At 42.1% G+C, this 16,999-nt stretch overlaps 1 protein-coding gene across 2 annotated transcripts in view; it reads right to left on the bottom strand.

Annotated features, from left to right (window-relative positions):
• Positions 1-2,818: 2,818 nt before the first annotated feature.
• The window catches only part of slc2a1b (solute carrier family 2 member 1b), a 74,112-nt gene continuing 59,931 nt past the window's right edge, over positions 2,819-16,999 (bottom strand). The window contains exons 4-10 of one of the 2 annotated variants that reach the window (XM_061885701.1): positions 16,625-16,865; positions 16,392-16,554; positions 16,140-16,327; positions 15,957-16,061; positions 13,024-13,125; positions 12,742-12,945; positions 2,819-5,898 (exon numbers count right to left, since the gene is read on the bottom strand). In XM_061885701.1, coding sequence (XP_061741685.1) covers positions 5,698-5,898; positions 12,742-12,945; positions 13,024-13,125; positions 15,957-16,061; positions 16,140-16,327; positions 16,392-16,554; positions 16,625-16,865 — 1,204 coding nt within the window. In that variant the 3' untranslated portion in view covers positions 2,819-5,697. The other variant, XM_061885709.1, reaches the window with a different exon arrangement.

Below are 16,999 nucleotides of genomic sequence, written 5' to 3'. Positions count from 1 at the left end.
TTGGAGCGCTAGCTTGCGCAGCTCGCGTGTCCATGATGATTACTTTTTTTTTTTTGATCGTCTTTACTGCCTTGCTACATAAATCGTTTGGAGACAATTAAGGTATATAAATAAACATCCATCCATCCATTGTCTACCACTTGTCCCTTTCGGGATCGTGCGGAGTGCTGGAACCTATCTCAGCTACATTCGGGCGCAAAGCGGGGTACATCTTGGATAAGTCGCCACCTCATCGCAGGGCCAACACAGATAGATAGACAACATTCACACTCATCCTGACCAGTTTTCTATCAGCAGCAGGTGATAGCTTGCATTTTTCTTCCTGTTTGTGGCAGTGACAAAACTGTGCCCTGCACTTCATACTTACAAACAATTGTCCGTACCGTTGCTCTTGGGACCTTAAAATATACAGAATATTTTTATGTAAATAACTAATTTCACAGCGTTTATATCGGCGGATTATGGTCCGCGAAACACGGTCATTACCTATTTAATTAATTGATAATTGTTTATTTACCTTTCCCAGATTCCTGGGATTGGCACACGGGCACAGAGGCTGTTGCGCCGTGACGGCGTGTTGCTCGTCTCATAAATGCCGACTCCAGCCAAGGAAGACCATATGACACACATATACACACACACACAAACACACACACATACAGGTTATCATTTGGAATGGGGACCAAGTTTTTGATCATGACTTGTAGAAACCACCCTGTCAAAATGAGGTGAAATGGCCACACCCCAGTTAGCTCATACACGTCTTTAAATCCCTGGATTGATGAAGTAATGTGCTGATCATTCTTACTGGTGACCATGGGCAAAAATAGTTAATATGGTTCATGGGTACCAAATCTAAATCATTTTGCATAATTCACACAAATTTGTACGTGACTACTGAGGACCATTTAAAATAAAAAAGTTCAAATTAAATATGACATGATCCTCAGAATGCAATATTAGAAATGTCCTCTTATAGGAAGTTTCACCAGGTAGAAGTGATTAACTATACGCGGAAGTAGTGGAGGGGGCTGCTATTCAAATGTCTCACACTCAAACTAACCAGGAAACATCTTTTATGGGCCAAAACTTAAAAATCACTTGGTCATTGTCAAAATCAATCTGGCTATTATTTAAAAAGGTTTTCCTTTAGGGGACCTGTTTTTATGTCCCCATACCGTCAGAGGTCCCCTAAAGGTGTGTAAATAGAGCGATGTCCCCATTAAGAAAGCATTGCCAGAACATCACTCACTCACACACACACAGGTGCACCGGCGCATAGTAATTTAGAAGTTGTCTAACAATGGGATGCACAGGCAGGATGGTGCTTAATGAGGAAAAAACTGCGTGGCGTGGCAACAAGCATATTAAAAAAAAATGTGTTGCAATTCCAGCTGGATTCTTTGCTTAATGCCTCCAGTCTCGCAAGAAGCTTTAATTTCATGTGTTTTAATTTTCTTCCTCCGAAATTGTATTTGCGTCTGTTAAGTCGAAGGAGGTGAAGCCGGGAGGTTTATGATGTGAAAAAACAAGGTAACGCTCGGAATAAACAAGGAGGAGCAGCCCTACGTTAATCGGATATATTTCGGACCATAAGACGCACTTAAAATCTTTACATTTTCTCAAAAATGGACGGTGCGCCTTATAACCTAGTGCACCTTATGTATGAGTAATTTCGGTTGCGCTTACCGACTTCCAAGCTTTTTTATTTGGCCCTGTGATGAGGTGGCTACTTGTCCAGGGTGTACTCCCAATTGTAGCTGAGATAGGCACCAGCGCCCCTCGCAGCCCTTAAGGGAATAAGTGGTAAAAAATGGATGGATGGATGGATAGACTTGTTGTAATGATGAGTGTGACCAGTAGATGGCAGTCGCACATAAGGGATACTCATGGACTGCAGATTGACGCCTGTTCGATAAACGACACAAGCAAGTCACACCAAAACTTCATTGAGAATATAGAACATTACACAAGGCACCTCAGAAATCTGTTGAAATGTTTTAGTAGGACTTTGGTAAGCTATGAAGTCGCACCGCTTGAGGGTGTAGGAGCAAACCATAGTCAGACGTACTGTGCTTCAACATACGGTATTACTATGGTGTGTGCATAAGGACCCCAAAATGGAATCTTTTAGGAGACATATCTAGTGTTTTATTTGGCAATATTATGCAAAACCAACTTTTCTTACCTTCTGGTATCTGCCCGATGCGTGTTTGGGATCTGCATAAGTCCTGAAAATGTGCGTGCGTCCGCCATTGTAGTCAATGGACTCCTTCTTTTTCTCTATCTTCTTCTTGCCATTTCTAATACAAAGTAGCGTACACTTCTAACTTACATATCTGTCAGTGGGTTCGTTATGGACGTGCACAAAAACTAGCGGTACAACAAAATGACGGGGAGAAGACACTGTCAAAGTGGAAGCAGGTAAATAAAAACGGCGCATACCGAAGAGACTTGGAGATGGTCTGTAAAACTTCAAGTCTGGTTAGTCAATCAATGACCATCATAATTAAGCCTCAAACACATTTGAGGCAGTTCAGCTCGGCCGTGCCAGCAACTTGAGGGTTGCAGGTTCGATCCCCGCTTCCACCATCCTAGTCACTGCCGTTCTGTCCTTGGGCAAGACACTTTACCCACCTGCTCCCAGTGCCACCCACACCGTTTTAAATGTAACTCAGATATTGGGTTTCATTATGTAAAAGCGCTTTGAGTCACTAGAGAAAAGTGCTATATAAATATAATTCAGTTCTTTTTTTTTTTTTTTTTAAATGGCTCAAAACAATTTTGTACACTCTCAAGAAAAAAACCCCACACAGACTTGAATTGTATTCTTTTATTTCTGTGAAAACACTACAATGTGTTGTGCCCTAAAAAGAGAACACCTTGTTGGTATCAACTGATGATTGGTTAAAAAAAGACCAAATGCCTCATTTAAAAAAAAGAAAAAAAAGAAAAAGAAAAAAAAAGGACAGTCCTTTTGCAGTCAAATATTTTCTACAACACGTTATTAAGTTTGACTATTTTGTGTTTGTTTTATTCCATTGTGTTTCAAGACAACATTTCATAAACAACATGTAACGTAAATACTCCAATTCTCTTCAATCAGCAGGAAATGGGATTCATAGGGCCCCATTCATCGTGGTTTACCCGACACATGAAACGTGACATACCGGGGAAGTGCACTGTTCACTTTGGCTGCCAGATTGCAGCATAGAGTTGAGTATCTTAACACGAGACCACATTTAGCCATATGGAGTGGCGCTTTCTGTCATTTTCAGCAGCCTGCATTCCAAAAAGGGTGAACTCGTCCTCTCGCGCGAGATCCAACCAGGAACGGGGCCGTATGAATCCCTTCCCTCACGTGTTTTCTATCATTTCGTTAAAAAAAATAAAAAATACTCCTCTCCTTTGACGAAAATACATGTTTGTTATTGAAATTCAGAACGGTAGGCGGCCATCTTGGTAAGGGCATGCTGGCGAGGGCGTGTGAAGGTCACTTGTGGCGATCAATACGTGCTAATATTGATGATGGAATGTCCTAGGGCAGGGGTGTACAAACTGACCATTTTTCACTTTCAAAACCGTTTATAAAAAAAACAAAAAAACAAAAAAACAAAAAACATTTGTGTTGTGAGTGTCGACATTTTGACTTTTTCTCGTCGCACATTTCCTAGTTTTTTTTTTTTTAACAAATATGCTGTTCAAAAAAATGAGCTCCGGGGGCCACAAGTTGGACACCACCGTCCTGCCAAACTACAATAAAAATAAGCAAAATGACACAAAACAGCAGTCGAGTAGTTTCCCCAGACAAAATCCTCCAAAATAAGAATAAAGTGCAGCTAAAAAGTAGATTGTTGAGATACAGCAGAAGTAAGACAGCGTTCGGGGTGACAAGTCCACTTTCACTTTCACTTTGGTCCATAGTTCACCCCCTCCCCCGCAAAACACTGAAATAAATGTACGATTTTTACCTTTTGGATGTAATATTAACCAAAAAGTGTAACAACTGGAAGTCAAGTGTCAGGGCCACAAGGAAAAAGGTTACATTTTTTAAATGTAATTACATTTTAAAACTGAAATAGGATCCACCACCCCCTGCAACCCCAAAAGGGACAAGCGGTAGAAAATGGATGCATGAATTAAAATTTTGTATATTAAAATTTTAAATATGTAATAGTAACTTTAATAATTAAAATGTTTTGAAAATCCCACTAAAATGTCCTTCCACTCATTAAAAAACAGTCCCAATCTTTTCACATTTTAACTTTTGTCCCTCACAAAATTAAGATATTGAATAATAAATAAAAATTTAATTTTATTTAAATTTAATAAATTAAAATATTTAATAGTAAATTTAATAATCCATAAATTAAATCAATTTGTTCTCGTAAAATCACATAACTTCCCCCCCATAAAAAAAAAAAAACAGTCGCAATCTTTTCACATTGTACCTTTAGTCCCTCACAAAATTTTAATATTTAATAATATATTTGAATTGGAATTTAATTTAAATGTAATACATTTAAAATATTTAATAGTAAATTTAATGATTAAAATATTTGTCGATTCCACTATTTGTTCTCGTAAAATCACATTTATTCCCCCTCACAAAAAAAACAATCACAATTTTTTTCACATTCCACCTTTTTTGTCCCTCACAAAATTTAAATATTTAGTAATGTGTTTGAATTTGAATTTAATTACATTTTAAATTAAAATGTAATATATATAATAGCAAATGTAATTTGTTCACCGTTTTTCCCTCACAAAATTAATAATATATTTAAATGGAATTTAATCTTAATTTAATTTTAAATTTAAAGTATTTATTAGTTAATTTAATAATTAAAATATTTGTAAAAAAATCCACTAAAATTTGTTCCCGTAAAGTCACTTTTCTTCCCCTCATGAAACTTTCTCCAGTCGCAATCTTTTCACTTTGGTTTCCAAACATTATTTGTCCCTCACAAAACTGACTTTTCATCATGATATTCGGACTATTGTTGTAAAATGCGTACATTTTTCCCCCCATTAAATTTAATCTTTCTGAACTTATTGTTGTTCCACTTTTTTTTTTTTGCACAACTAGAACTTTATTCAAGTCAATTCCATTCATTAAAGTTGTTTTGTACACTTCACTGGTGTAAAATGTTGATCTTTTTGTCCTAAAATCCCATATTTCTTCTTGTAAAATGTATTTTTTCCAGTGTGACCCCAACATTGACTCCAATTTGATAATAATTGTGGTGAAGAAGGTGAAATATAAATATCTAAGAAGCGAGTATTAGCAGGACAAGTGCGCTATCTGGTGTAGGAAGGAGGCAGTGCAGTCTACAGTGCCGTGCTAACAAACAACATTTATAGTCAGTGATAAAAGGAGATCTATAAAAAACCGGGTGCACTGGAACTCCTTAATCTTCTCTCAAAAGTCTGGAAGAGATCTTTGAAACATGAAAAACCTTCCGTCACATTTCCCAGGCCACGCCCAGTGTCAAGGACGTCAGAGTCGGACGCTCACAAAGCAAAAAATGTGACGACAGTGTGAGAAAGATTCTAGTCGGGGACGCGTCTATGTCTAGGACGCGCACCCCCCGGTGGGACTCGGGGGTCTACGTGGAGAGAGAGAGCAGACCCCCCCCCCCCCTCGCGCCTCCCAGCCGCGAGCAACAAAAGAGAGTTCGCCGGGCGGCCGACTCCTCAGAGCTGGGAGTCGGCGCCCAGGCTGTTGAGCTCCTCGGGCGAATGCTTCTCGCCGCCCCCCACGGCGCTCTGGCGGAAACCGGAGGCGATCTCGTCGAAAGTCCGGCCCTTGGTCTCCGGGACCTTGAAGTAGGTGAAGAAGAAGAAGAAGAGCAGCAGGGCGATGAAGATGACGAAGACGTATGCGCCGCACGCCGCCTGCGGGAGGAAGAGAAGAGGGATTACTCTTATTTGCATAATCAGCATCTGATCTGCATGGACGCTGGAAGTTAGCACAGAAATAATAAGGAGAGCAAAAATAAATTAGTCTTCTTATTCTCTGGCAGAGCAGGTTGAGGCTGAAATGGCGTTTGGAACTTTGCAGGCACTTTTGAGGAACCAAGAGGAACCATTTTCATCAGCCGAAAGTTGAACCTTGAACAAAAACGTGGAAAATGAAGAGCACACGTCCTGAAATGGCGACTTGTCCAGGGCAGTGTTGTTCAACCACTGTGCCGCGTGAGATATTTTAATATATATATGTATTTGTTTTTTAGTGTTTAGTGTCTTACTGTATATGGGAAAAAAACAGTACTGAAGTTGATTTTACGGTAAAAATAATTTAGAATTTACCGTAACATCTATTGTCAATTTTACAGTCGAAAATTTGATTGATCATTTCTTTTGAAATCATAAGTAAAACAGATATTTAAATATGGTATTTAACAAAAAACATTTTTGGGAATACATGATAATAGAACACTGAGTTTGATAATGTTGAATTTTTAAAAGATATGCAAATGCATGCAATAAACGATTTTGAATGTCAAAAGGGAAAGAAGAAATATATTTAGTAAGAAAAGATAAAGCATTTTCTTAATGCATATTATTTCCAGGCTTTCACGGGCCACATGAAATACAAACCCCGTTTCCATATGAGTTGGGAAATTATGTTAGATGTAAATATAAACGGAATACAATGATTTGCAAATCCTTTTCAACCCATATCAACCCTGTCTTGGTTTAACTCTTATCTTATTGACAGGATGGACATTCAGAAGGCCTTTGACACTGTTAACCGCACTATACTGTTGGATAAGCTCAGAGCAATCGGATTCGATGGAACCTCATCGAGCTGGATGCAATCTTACTTGGAGGGGAGGAAACAGGTGGTAGAGGTGAACGGCACCGTGTCCCCTCCCCTCTCAGTAAGCTGTGGAGTCCCCCAAGGCAGTGTACTAGGACCTTTACTGTTTCTAATATACGTAAATGACATGCCATCAGCATGCCACTGTGAATTGTTCCTGTTTGCGGATGACTCGGCCCTGCAAGGACAAGTCACATGTGGAACAAATCATCAGTGCTGAACTCCTTAATATTTGCACCTGGCTCGCTGACAACAAGCTATCCATACACTTAGGTAAAACGGAATCCATCCTATTTGGGTCCCTCATCAACCTTAAGAAAATCAGTGACTTCACTATTAAAGTGGGCGACATTGTTATCACCGGGAAAGATGAGATCACATACCTAGGCTTCATTCTAGAGGCCAATCTTTCTTGTGATAAAATGGGAACCAAGGTAATCAAAAAGGTCAACCAAAGAACGAGATTCCTCTACAGAATCTCCTCTCTGGTCAACAAAAGCACCTTGAAGATTCTAGCGGGAACTCTCATTCAACCCTTTTTCGACTACGCTTGCACCTCCTGGTACCCCAGCACCTCCAAAACCCTCAAATCTAGACTCCAAACATCCCAGAATAAGCTAGTCCGGTTACTTTTAGACCTACACCCCAGATCACACCTCACTCCAACCCACTTCTCCAAAGTGGGCTGGCTCAGGGTGGAGGAAAGAGTAAAACAACTTGCACTGAGCCTAGTCTATAAAATCCGCTACACCTCCCTGATACCGAAGTACATGTCAAATTACTTCCTTAATGACCGCCATAACCACAACACCAGGGGGAGCTCCACAAACCACATTAAACCCAGATTCCGATCTAACAAAGGTCTTAACTCATTCTTGTTCTATGCCACATCAATGTGGAATGCACTCCCAACAGGTGTAAAAGTAAGTGCATCTCTATCCTCCTTCAAAACCGCTCTAAAACAACACCTCCAGGCAACTTCAATCCTTTACTAATACCCTCCTTCATTCACACCCCATCTACCCGGATTATAAATAACCTAATGTAAATAATCAAATGTATTTCTAATGTATATACTTGCTCTTATGCTATCTGAACTCACTATGTTCTCTGCTGGCTGTACATATCCTACTAAGTAAGACCTATACTGTTTCAATGTCCATTTCTCTGTTGATGCAATTGTTGATGACTGAAGTACTGATATCAGCCAAAGCTCCTCTTCCCACCCCCCGGATTGTAAATAATGTAAATAATTAATTGTATATACTATGATGATTAACCTGTGTGATGACTGTATTATGCTGATAGTATACATTTGTGCCATGAATTGATTAACGTGGACCCCGACTTAAACAAGTTGAAAAACTTATTCGGGTGTTACCATTTAGTGGTCAATTGTACGGAATATGTACTGAACTGTGCAATCTACTAATAAAAGTATCAATCAATCAATCAATCAAAGTCTCCCATAACAATGTGACCTTGGACTATGTTAAGGTAAGGTGTGGAGTTCCCCAGGGTTCGGTCCTTGGCCCTGCACTCTTCTGCATCTACATGCTGCCGCTAGGTGACATCATACGCAAATACGGTGTTAGCTTTCACTGTTATGCTGATGACACCCAAATCTACATGCCCCTAAAGCTGACCAACACGCCGGATTGTAGTCAGCTGGAGGCGTGTCTTAATGAAATTAAACAATGGATGTCTGCTAACTTTTTGCAACTCAACGCCAGAAAAATGGAAATGCTGATTATCGGTTCTACTAGACACCGACCTCTATTTAATAATACAACTTTAACATTTGACAACCAAACAATTAAACAAGGCGACTTGGTAAAGAATCTGGGTATTATCTTCGACCCAACTCTCTCCTTTGAGTCACACATCAAGAGTGTTTCTAAAACGGCCTTCTTTCATCTCCGTAATATCGCTAAAATTGGCTCAATTTTGTCCACTAACGATGCTGATATCATTATCCATGCGTTTGTTACGGCTCGCCTCGATTACTGTAACTTATTATTTTCGGGTCTCCCCATGTCTAGCATTAAAAGATTATAGTTGGTACAAAATGCGGCTGCTAGACTTTTGACAAGAACAATAAAGTTTGGTCATATTACGCCTATGAAGGCTCATCTGCACTGGCTTCCTGTGCACTTAAGATGTGACTTTAAGGTTTTACTACTTACGTATAAAATACTACACGGTCTAGCTCCAGCCTATCTTGCCAATTGTATTGTACCATATGTGCCGGCAAGAAATCTCCGGCTTATTAGACATTCCCGGACCCCCAAAAAAGTCTGCGGGCTATAGAGTGTTTTCCGTTCGGGCTCCAGTACTCTGGAATGCCCTCCCGGTAACAGTTCGAGATGCCACCTCAGTAGAAGCATTTAAGTCTCACCTTAAAACTCATTTGTATACTCTAGCCTTTAAATAGACTCCCTTTTTAGACCAGTTGATCTGCCGTTCCTTTTCTTTTTCTCCTCTGTCCCACTCTCCCTTGTGGAAGGGGTCCGGTCCGGTGGCCATGGATGAAGTACAGGCTGTCCAGAGTCGGGACCCAGGATGGACCGCTTGTCCAGAGTCGGGACCCAGGATGGACGACTCGCCTGTGTATCGGCTGGGGACATCTCTGCGCTGCTGATCCGCCTCCGCTTAGGATGGTTTCCTGTTGGCTCCACGATGGACGGGACTCTCGCTACTGTGTTGGATCCACTTGGGACTGGACTCTCACGGTTGTGTTGAATCCACTATGGATTGAACTTTTACAGTATTATGTTAGACCCGCTTGACATCCATTGCTTTCGGTCCCCTAGAGGGGGGAGGGTTGCCCACATATGCGGTTTCTCATAGTCATCATTGTCACGGACGTCCCACTGGGTGTGAGTTTTCCTTGACCTTATGTGGGCCTACCGAGGATGTCGTTTTGGTTCGTGTTGTGGTTTGTGCAGCCATTTGAGACACTAATGATTTAGGGCTATAGAACTAATTGTTGATTGATATTCAATTGAATGCACTACAAAGACAAGATATTTGATGTTCGAACTCATAAACTTAATTTTTTTTGCAGATAATAATTCACTTAAAATTTCATGGCTGCAACACGTGCCAAAGTGGTTGGGAAAGGGCATGTTCACCACTGTGTTACATCACCTTTTCTTTTAACAACACTCAATAAACGTTTGGGAACTGAGGAAACTAATTGTTGAAACTTTGAAAGTGGAATTCTTTCCCATTCTTTTTCTATGTAGAGCTTCAGTCGTTCAACAGTCCGGGGTCTCCGCTGTCCTATTTTACGCTTCATAATGCGCCACACATTTTCGATGGGAGACAGGTCTGGACTGCAGGCGGGCCAGGAAAATACCCGCACTCTTTTTTAATGAAGCCGCACTGTTGTAACACGCGCTGAATGTGGCTTGGCATTGTCTTGCTGAAATAAGCAGGGGCGTCCATGATAACGTTGCTTGGATGACAACATATGTTGCTACAAAACCTGTATGGATCATTCAGCAATAATGGTGCCTTCACAGATGTGTAAGTTACCCATGCCCTGGGCACTAATACAGATGCTGGCTTTTGAACTTTGGGCCTATAACAATCCGAATAGTTATTTTCCTTTTTGTTCCGGAGAACACCACATCCACAGTTTTCAAATATAATTTGAAATGTGGACTCGTCAGACCACAGAACACTTTTCCTCTTTGCATCAGTCTATCTTAGATGAGCTCGGGTCCAGCAAAGCCAGCGGCGTTCTTTGGTGTTGTTGATAAATGCAGGGGTCTCCATGAAAAAGACGGCGCTGAGATGGCAGCATATGTTGTTCCAAAACCTGTATGTACCTTTCAGAATTAATGGTGCCTTCACAGATGTGTAAGTTCCCCATTCCTTGGGCATTAATGCACCCCCATACGATCACAGATGCTGGCTTTTGAACTTTGCGTCGACAACAGTCTGGATGGTTCGCTTCCCCTTTGGTCCGGATGACACAATGTCGAATATTTCCAAAAACAATCTGAAATGTGGACTTGTCAGACCACAGAACACTTCGCATCAGTCCATCTTACATGATCTCGGGCCCAGAGAAGCCGGCGGCGTTTCTGGATGTTGTTGATAAGTGGCTTTCGCTTTGCATAGTAGAGCTTTAACTTGCACTTACAGATGTAGCGACAAACTGTATTTAGTGACAGTAGTTTTCTGAAGTGTTCCTGAGCCCATGTGGTGATATCCTTTAGAGATTGATGTTGGTATTTGATACAGTGCCGTCTGAGGGATCGAAGGTCACAGTCATTCAATGTTGGTTTCCGGCCATGCCGCTTACGCGGAATGATTTCTCCAGATTCTCTGAACCTTTTGATGATATCATGCAGTGGTTCTCAAATAGGGGTACGCGTACCCCTGAGGGTACTTGAAGGTATGCCAAGGGGAACGTGAGATTTTTTTTTTTTTAATATTCTAAAATTAGCCAAAATTCAAAAATCCTTTATAAATATATTTATTGAATAATACTTAAAAAAAATATCAATGTAAGTTCATAAACTGTGAAAAAAAATACAACAATGTTGACAGCTAGATTTTTTGTGGACATGTTCCATAAATATGGATGTTAAAGATCTCTTTTTTTGGGAAGAAATGTTTAGAATTAAGTTCATGAATCCAGATAGATCTCTATTACAATCCCCAAAGAGGGCACTTTAAAATGATGATTACTTCTATGTATAGAAATCTTTATTTATAATTGAATCACTTGTAAATAAATATTTCTACACATCGAAGTAATCATTAACTTATGCCCGATTGTAGCTGAGATAGGCACCAGCGCCCCCCGGGACACCGAAGTGAATAAGCGGTAGAAAATCGATAGAATGGATGAATCATTTGTTTATTTTTCATCAAGTTTTTAGTTATTTTTATATCTTTTTTTCCAAATAGTTCGAGAAAGACCACAACAAATGAGCAATATTTTTTACTTTTATACAATTTAATAAATCAGAAAATGATGACGTAGTGCTGTATTTTACTTCTTTATCTCTTTATCTCTATTTCAACCAAAATGCTTTGTTCTGATTAGGGGGTACTTGAATTAAAAAAATGTTCACAGGGTACATCACTAAAAAAAGATTGAGAACCACTGATATTATGGACCGTAGATGTTGAAATCCCAAAACTTCTTGCAATTGCACTTTGAGAAACTTTGTTCTTAAACTGTTTGACCATTTGCTCACGCAGTTGTGGACAAAAGGGGGGTACTTTGCTCCATCCTTTCTTGTGAAGGACTGAGCATTTTTTGGGAAGCCGTTTTTATACCCAAACAGCACCTGTGGGATGTTCCAAATAAGTGTTTGATGAGCATTCCTCAACTTTATCAGTATTTATTGCCACCTTTCCCAACTTCTTTGTCATGTGTTGCTGGCATCAAATTCTATAGTTAATGATCATTTGCAAAAATAAATTGTTTATCAGTTTGAACATCAAATATGTTGTCTTTGTAACATATACAACTGAATATGGGTTGAAAATCACTGTATTCCATTTATATTTACATCTAACACAATTTCCCAACTCATATGGAAACGGTGTTTGTAATACAGAGGGCCAAATGGGGCCTCGGGGCCTTTAGTTGGACACCTGTGATGTAGATGATCTACAGTATATCTGCTGGACACATTTACATTACTGTTGCCTATTTGTATTTGACTTTATGAAATATTGAAAGTGTTCAAACTAAGAAGAATTTTGATAAAGGTCTTGAACTTGATTGATAATGAATATTCTTGATCTCATTATGTTGACTTGTGTTGTATTGATAAATCATGGAGGGTGTAGACAATGAGAACAGGAAGTGGACAAATGTGTTCTTCCTACTCCTTTTCATAAAGAGAGATGAGAAGATATAAACGTGTGGTCCTCCCTCTCCTCACCTCCAGGTACTGGAAGCCCATTCCCACGATGAAGTTGGCGGTCCAGTTGGAGAAGCCGGCCACGGCGAAGGCGGACGGACGCGGCCCCTGCGAGAACAACTCTGCCACGATGAACCATGGGATGGGACCCGGGCCGATCTCAAAGAAGGCCACGAAGGCGAATATGGCCACGATGCTCAGATAGGACATCCACTTGAGTTGGTCCTGCAGAAGAAGAAGAAGGGGAGGATCTTAGTCGCCCACTACAGGAGTCAGGTGGACCTTGGTCCGGTGAGGACTTACCAGCAGAGCCAAGGCGATGGTCATCAGGAGGGCAGAGCCCGCCATCCCCAGCAGGCCCAGCAGGTGGAGGGACCTGCGGCCTGCACGCTCCACCACGAACAGCTGCAGGAATCAAACCATTCTGTTAAAGCAGGGGTCTCAAACACACGGGCCAATTGCGGCCGGCGAGACGTTTTTTTGCAGCCCGCACCTTAATGTGAAAATTTAATGTTGGTGCGGCCCGCGAGTTTTATATTAATGGCGCTTGACAGCCTTGTACTTTTATATCCTTGATTGTTTCGGGAGACTCCCAATTTTCAGTGCCCCTCCAGGGGTGAACATTCTCCCGAATTTCACCCAAACAACAATATTAAGGGGGCACTGTTGCGGCACTGCCTTTAGCGTCCTCTACAACCTGTACAAATAGCGTGACAGTTCAGTCGCATGATGTATTTGGCTTCTGTAGACGCAGTAAGCGACTGCAAGTCCTAGTTGATCAACAGCCACACAGGTCACACTAAGGGTGGCCATATAAACAACTTTAACACTGCTACAAATATGTGCCACACTGTGAACCCACACCAAACAGGAATGACAAACACATTTTGGGAGAACATCCGCACCATAACACAACATAAACACAACAGAACAAATACCCAGAATCCCATGCAGCCCTAACTCTTCCGGGACGCTACAATATACACCCCCGTCCCCTCCAGCCCCGCCCCCTATTGCAGCCCGGAAGAGTTAGGGCTGCATTGGATTCTAGGTATTTGTTCTGTTGTGTTTATTTTGTGTTCTCCCAAAATGTGTTTGTCAATCTTGTTTGGTGTGCGTTCACAGTGTGGCGCATATTTGTAACAGTGTTAAAGTTGTTTATACGGCCACTCTCAGTGTGACCTGTATGGCTGTTGACCAAGTATGTCTTGCAGTCACTTCCGTGGGTCTGCCGAAGCCTCATACAATACGTGATTGGGTCGGCACACTGTATGATGGAAAAGCGGACAAGACGGCAGTTTGTGGAGGACGTTAAAGGCAGTACCATCCCGGCACGCCCTTAATATTAACGTTCCAGGTGAAAACCGGGAGAATGATTGCCCCGGGAGATTGTCGGGAGGGGCACAGATATTTGGGTGTTTACCGGAAAGATCGCGAGAGTTGACAAGTATATTGCTAGGGCGGGAAAGCCATTCAAAGAAGTGAATTCATTAAAAAGTGCATGTTAGATCTTTTTAATACATCTGTTCTTGCGGCCCAGCCTCACCCAGTTTCTGCATCCAGTGGCCCCCAAGTAAATTGAGTTTGAGACCCCTGTTTTGAAGATACTTTTTACGTGTAGGGAGTCATCATCTGTTGTCATTTTTCACCACTTGCATAAACAGCAAAATAAATCATGAATGCTCAAATGATAGGTAATTTATTTGCACTATTATTTAATTAACAATGAATTAACAATTAACATTTGTGAGTTTTACAGTACAACTAAAACCATTGTTACTGACTGAGGCTTCCCATGTGTGATGTCTGTAGGAAAGTTTTCATGTATATTTGCACGTGCTATAGTAATGTAATTAAGCTAGCGTCGTTAGCATGAGCTCAAATGCTAACACATTTACGAGTGTATGTGTTTGTATAATTAACGTACGATAGCATTCTTTTTGTGTTGTTTCACTTTCACTTTGCATAAGTTCACCAAAACGTCACCGTGGATTTTTTGAGTCTGTTTAGCCGATTGGAGAGCTGGAGGACAGCGTGGCGCAGTTGGAAGAGTGGCCGTACCAGCAGCCTGAGGGTTCCTGGTTCGATCCCCACCTTCTACCAACCTTGTCACGTGCGTTGTGTCCTTGAGCAAAACACTTCACCCTTGCTCCTGATGGGTGGTGGTTAGGGCCTTGCATGGCAGCTCCCGCCGTCAGTGTGTGAATGTGTGTGTGAATGGGTGAATGTGGAAATAGTGTCAAAGTGCTTTGAGTGCCTTGAAGGTAGAAAAGCGCTATATAAGTATAACCCATTTACCATTTCGCTTGCACAGATAGTGACTTAAGGCGGTATAGCTCAGTTGGAAGAGTGACTGTGCCAGCAACTTGAGGGTTCCCCACTTTCACCATCCTAGTCACTGCTGTTGTGTCCTTTGGCAAACACTTTACCCACCTGCTCCCAGTGCCACCCACACCGGTTTAAATGTAAATGAGATATTGGTTTCACTATGTAAAGCGCTTTATAAATATAATTCACTTTACTTGTTTCCAAAGTTGGGACCCGGGGTGGACCGCCTGTCTGTACATCGGTTGGGGACATCTCTGCACTGCGGACCTGTCTCTGCTCAGGATGGTCTCCTGCTGGCCCCACTATGGACTGGACTCTCACTATTATGTTAGATCAATTATGGACTGGACTCTCACACTATTATGTTAGATCCACTATGGACTGGACTCTCACTATAATGTTAGATCCACTATGGACTGGACTCTCACAATATAATGCTAGATCCACTCGACGTCCATTGCACCGGTCGTCCAGGGGGGGGGTCCCCGCATCTGCGGTCCCTTCCAAGGTTTCTCATTGTCCCATTGGGTTGAGTTTTTCCTTGCCCTGATGTGGGATCTGAGCCGAGGAAGTCGCTGTGGTTTGTGCAGCCCTTTGAGACACTCGTGGTTTAGGGCTAAGGGCTGTACAGTATAAGTAAATTTTGATTAATTAATTACTTCACTTCTGTTTTTTGATCAGCCGTTTTACTGCCCTGTTACATACACCGTTTGGCAACAATTAAGGTATGCAAATAAATATTTCTGTGTAAATAACTAATTTCACAACATGTATATCTGTGGTTTATAGTCCGGTGCGAGTAATAAATGGATTTTTCTTTAACATTCCGTTGGTGTGGCTTATATTCCGGTGCCTTTTATGTCATAGTGTGCGTTTTTCGTTCTCCTTGAAACAAAGATGATACCCACCGACACCACAGTGAAAGCCGTGTTGACAACACCAGCGCCGATGGTGGCGTAGACCGGCTGCGCAACTCCAGCCTTCTCAAAGATGCTGGTGGAGTAGTAGAAGACCTGCCGGAGCACGTGGTGCAAGGGAGGTCATGTGCACGTGATCCTCGGCATCGTCACGGGTGAAACATGTGTACTCACGGCGTTGATGCCCGACAGCTGCTGGGAGAGCTGCAGCACGACGGCGACGAGGAGTGGTTGGCGGTACATGGGTGAGCGGAAAAGTTCCGGTATGGTGACCTTCTTCTCCCTCATCATCTGCCGGCTCTCCTCCTTCATTTCCTGCATGTCGGCACTCACGTCGTTGGTGCCCCTCAGCTTCTTCAGCACTGCCAAGGAGTTTGCATCAAACAGATCTGACAGACGAGCGGGGTTTTTGTGCACACCACCTACCGCTCTTGGCTTTGTTCTCTTCGTTCTTGTTAATGAGCAGGAAGCGCGGGCTCTCCGAGCAGAACGGCAGCAGGACGCACTGAATCACCGAGGGGACGAAGATCAAGCCCAGGAGGAGCGGCCACAGGTCAGTGTTGCCCAGGATGACGTCCATTCCAAACACCTGCGAGCCGCCAGCAACGAGAGAATCAACCCTGGATTTGTCACAGCAAGGAAGTGGCGAGGTGCAATACCTGCGCGACGAGGATGCCCACGACAATGCCCAGCTGGTGGAGGGTTCCCAGAGCCCCTCGCAGGGCTGTGGGCGACACTTCGCCCACGTACATGGGCACGAAGCCGGTGGAGAGGCCGGAGTAGAAGCCCACCACGAAGCGGCCGATGATGAGCATTTCGAATGAGGACGCCATCTTGGAGAAGCCCATCAGAGCGGAGGAGAGGAGGGCCAGGACGTTGGCCATGAGCATGGCGTTCCTCCTGGGCGTCAGAGGAAGAAGAGGTAGAAAATCAATTAGAGGAATTATTATTTTTTCAGAATTTTAAGATGTGTACTAGAAAAAACAAAAGCTATAATAATGATGAGAAATTAACTTGGTGTCTCAAATCAAATA

This window comes from Nerophis ophidion, linkage group LG02, assembly GCF_033978795.1.
Source record: "Nerophis ophidion isolate RoL-2023_Sa linkage group LG02, RoL_Noph_v1.0, whole genome shotgun sequence".
In the NCBI taxonomy this organism is placed as follows: Eukaryota; Metazoa; Chordata; class Actinopteri; order Syngnathiformes; family Syngnathidae; genus Nerophis; species Nerophis ophidion.
Note: the sequence above shows the minus strand (reverse complement) of the source record. Positions and strands in the feature narration are given on the sequence as shown.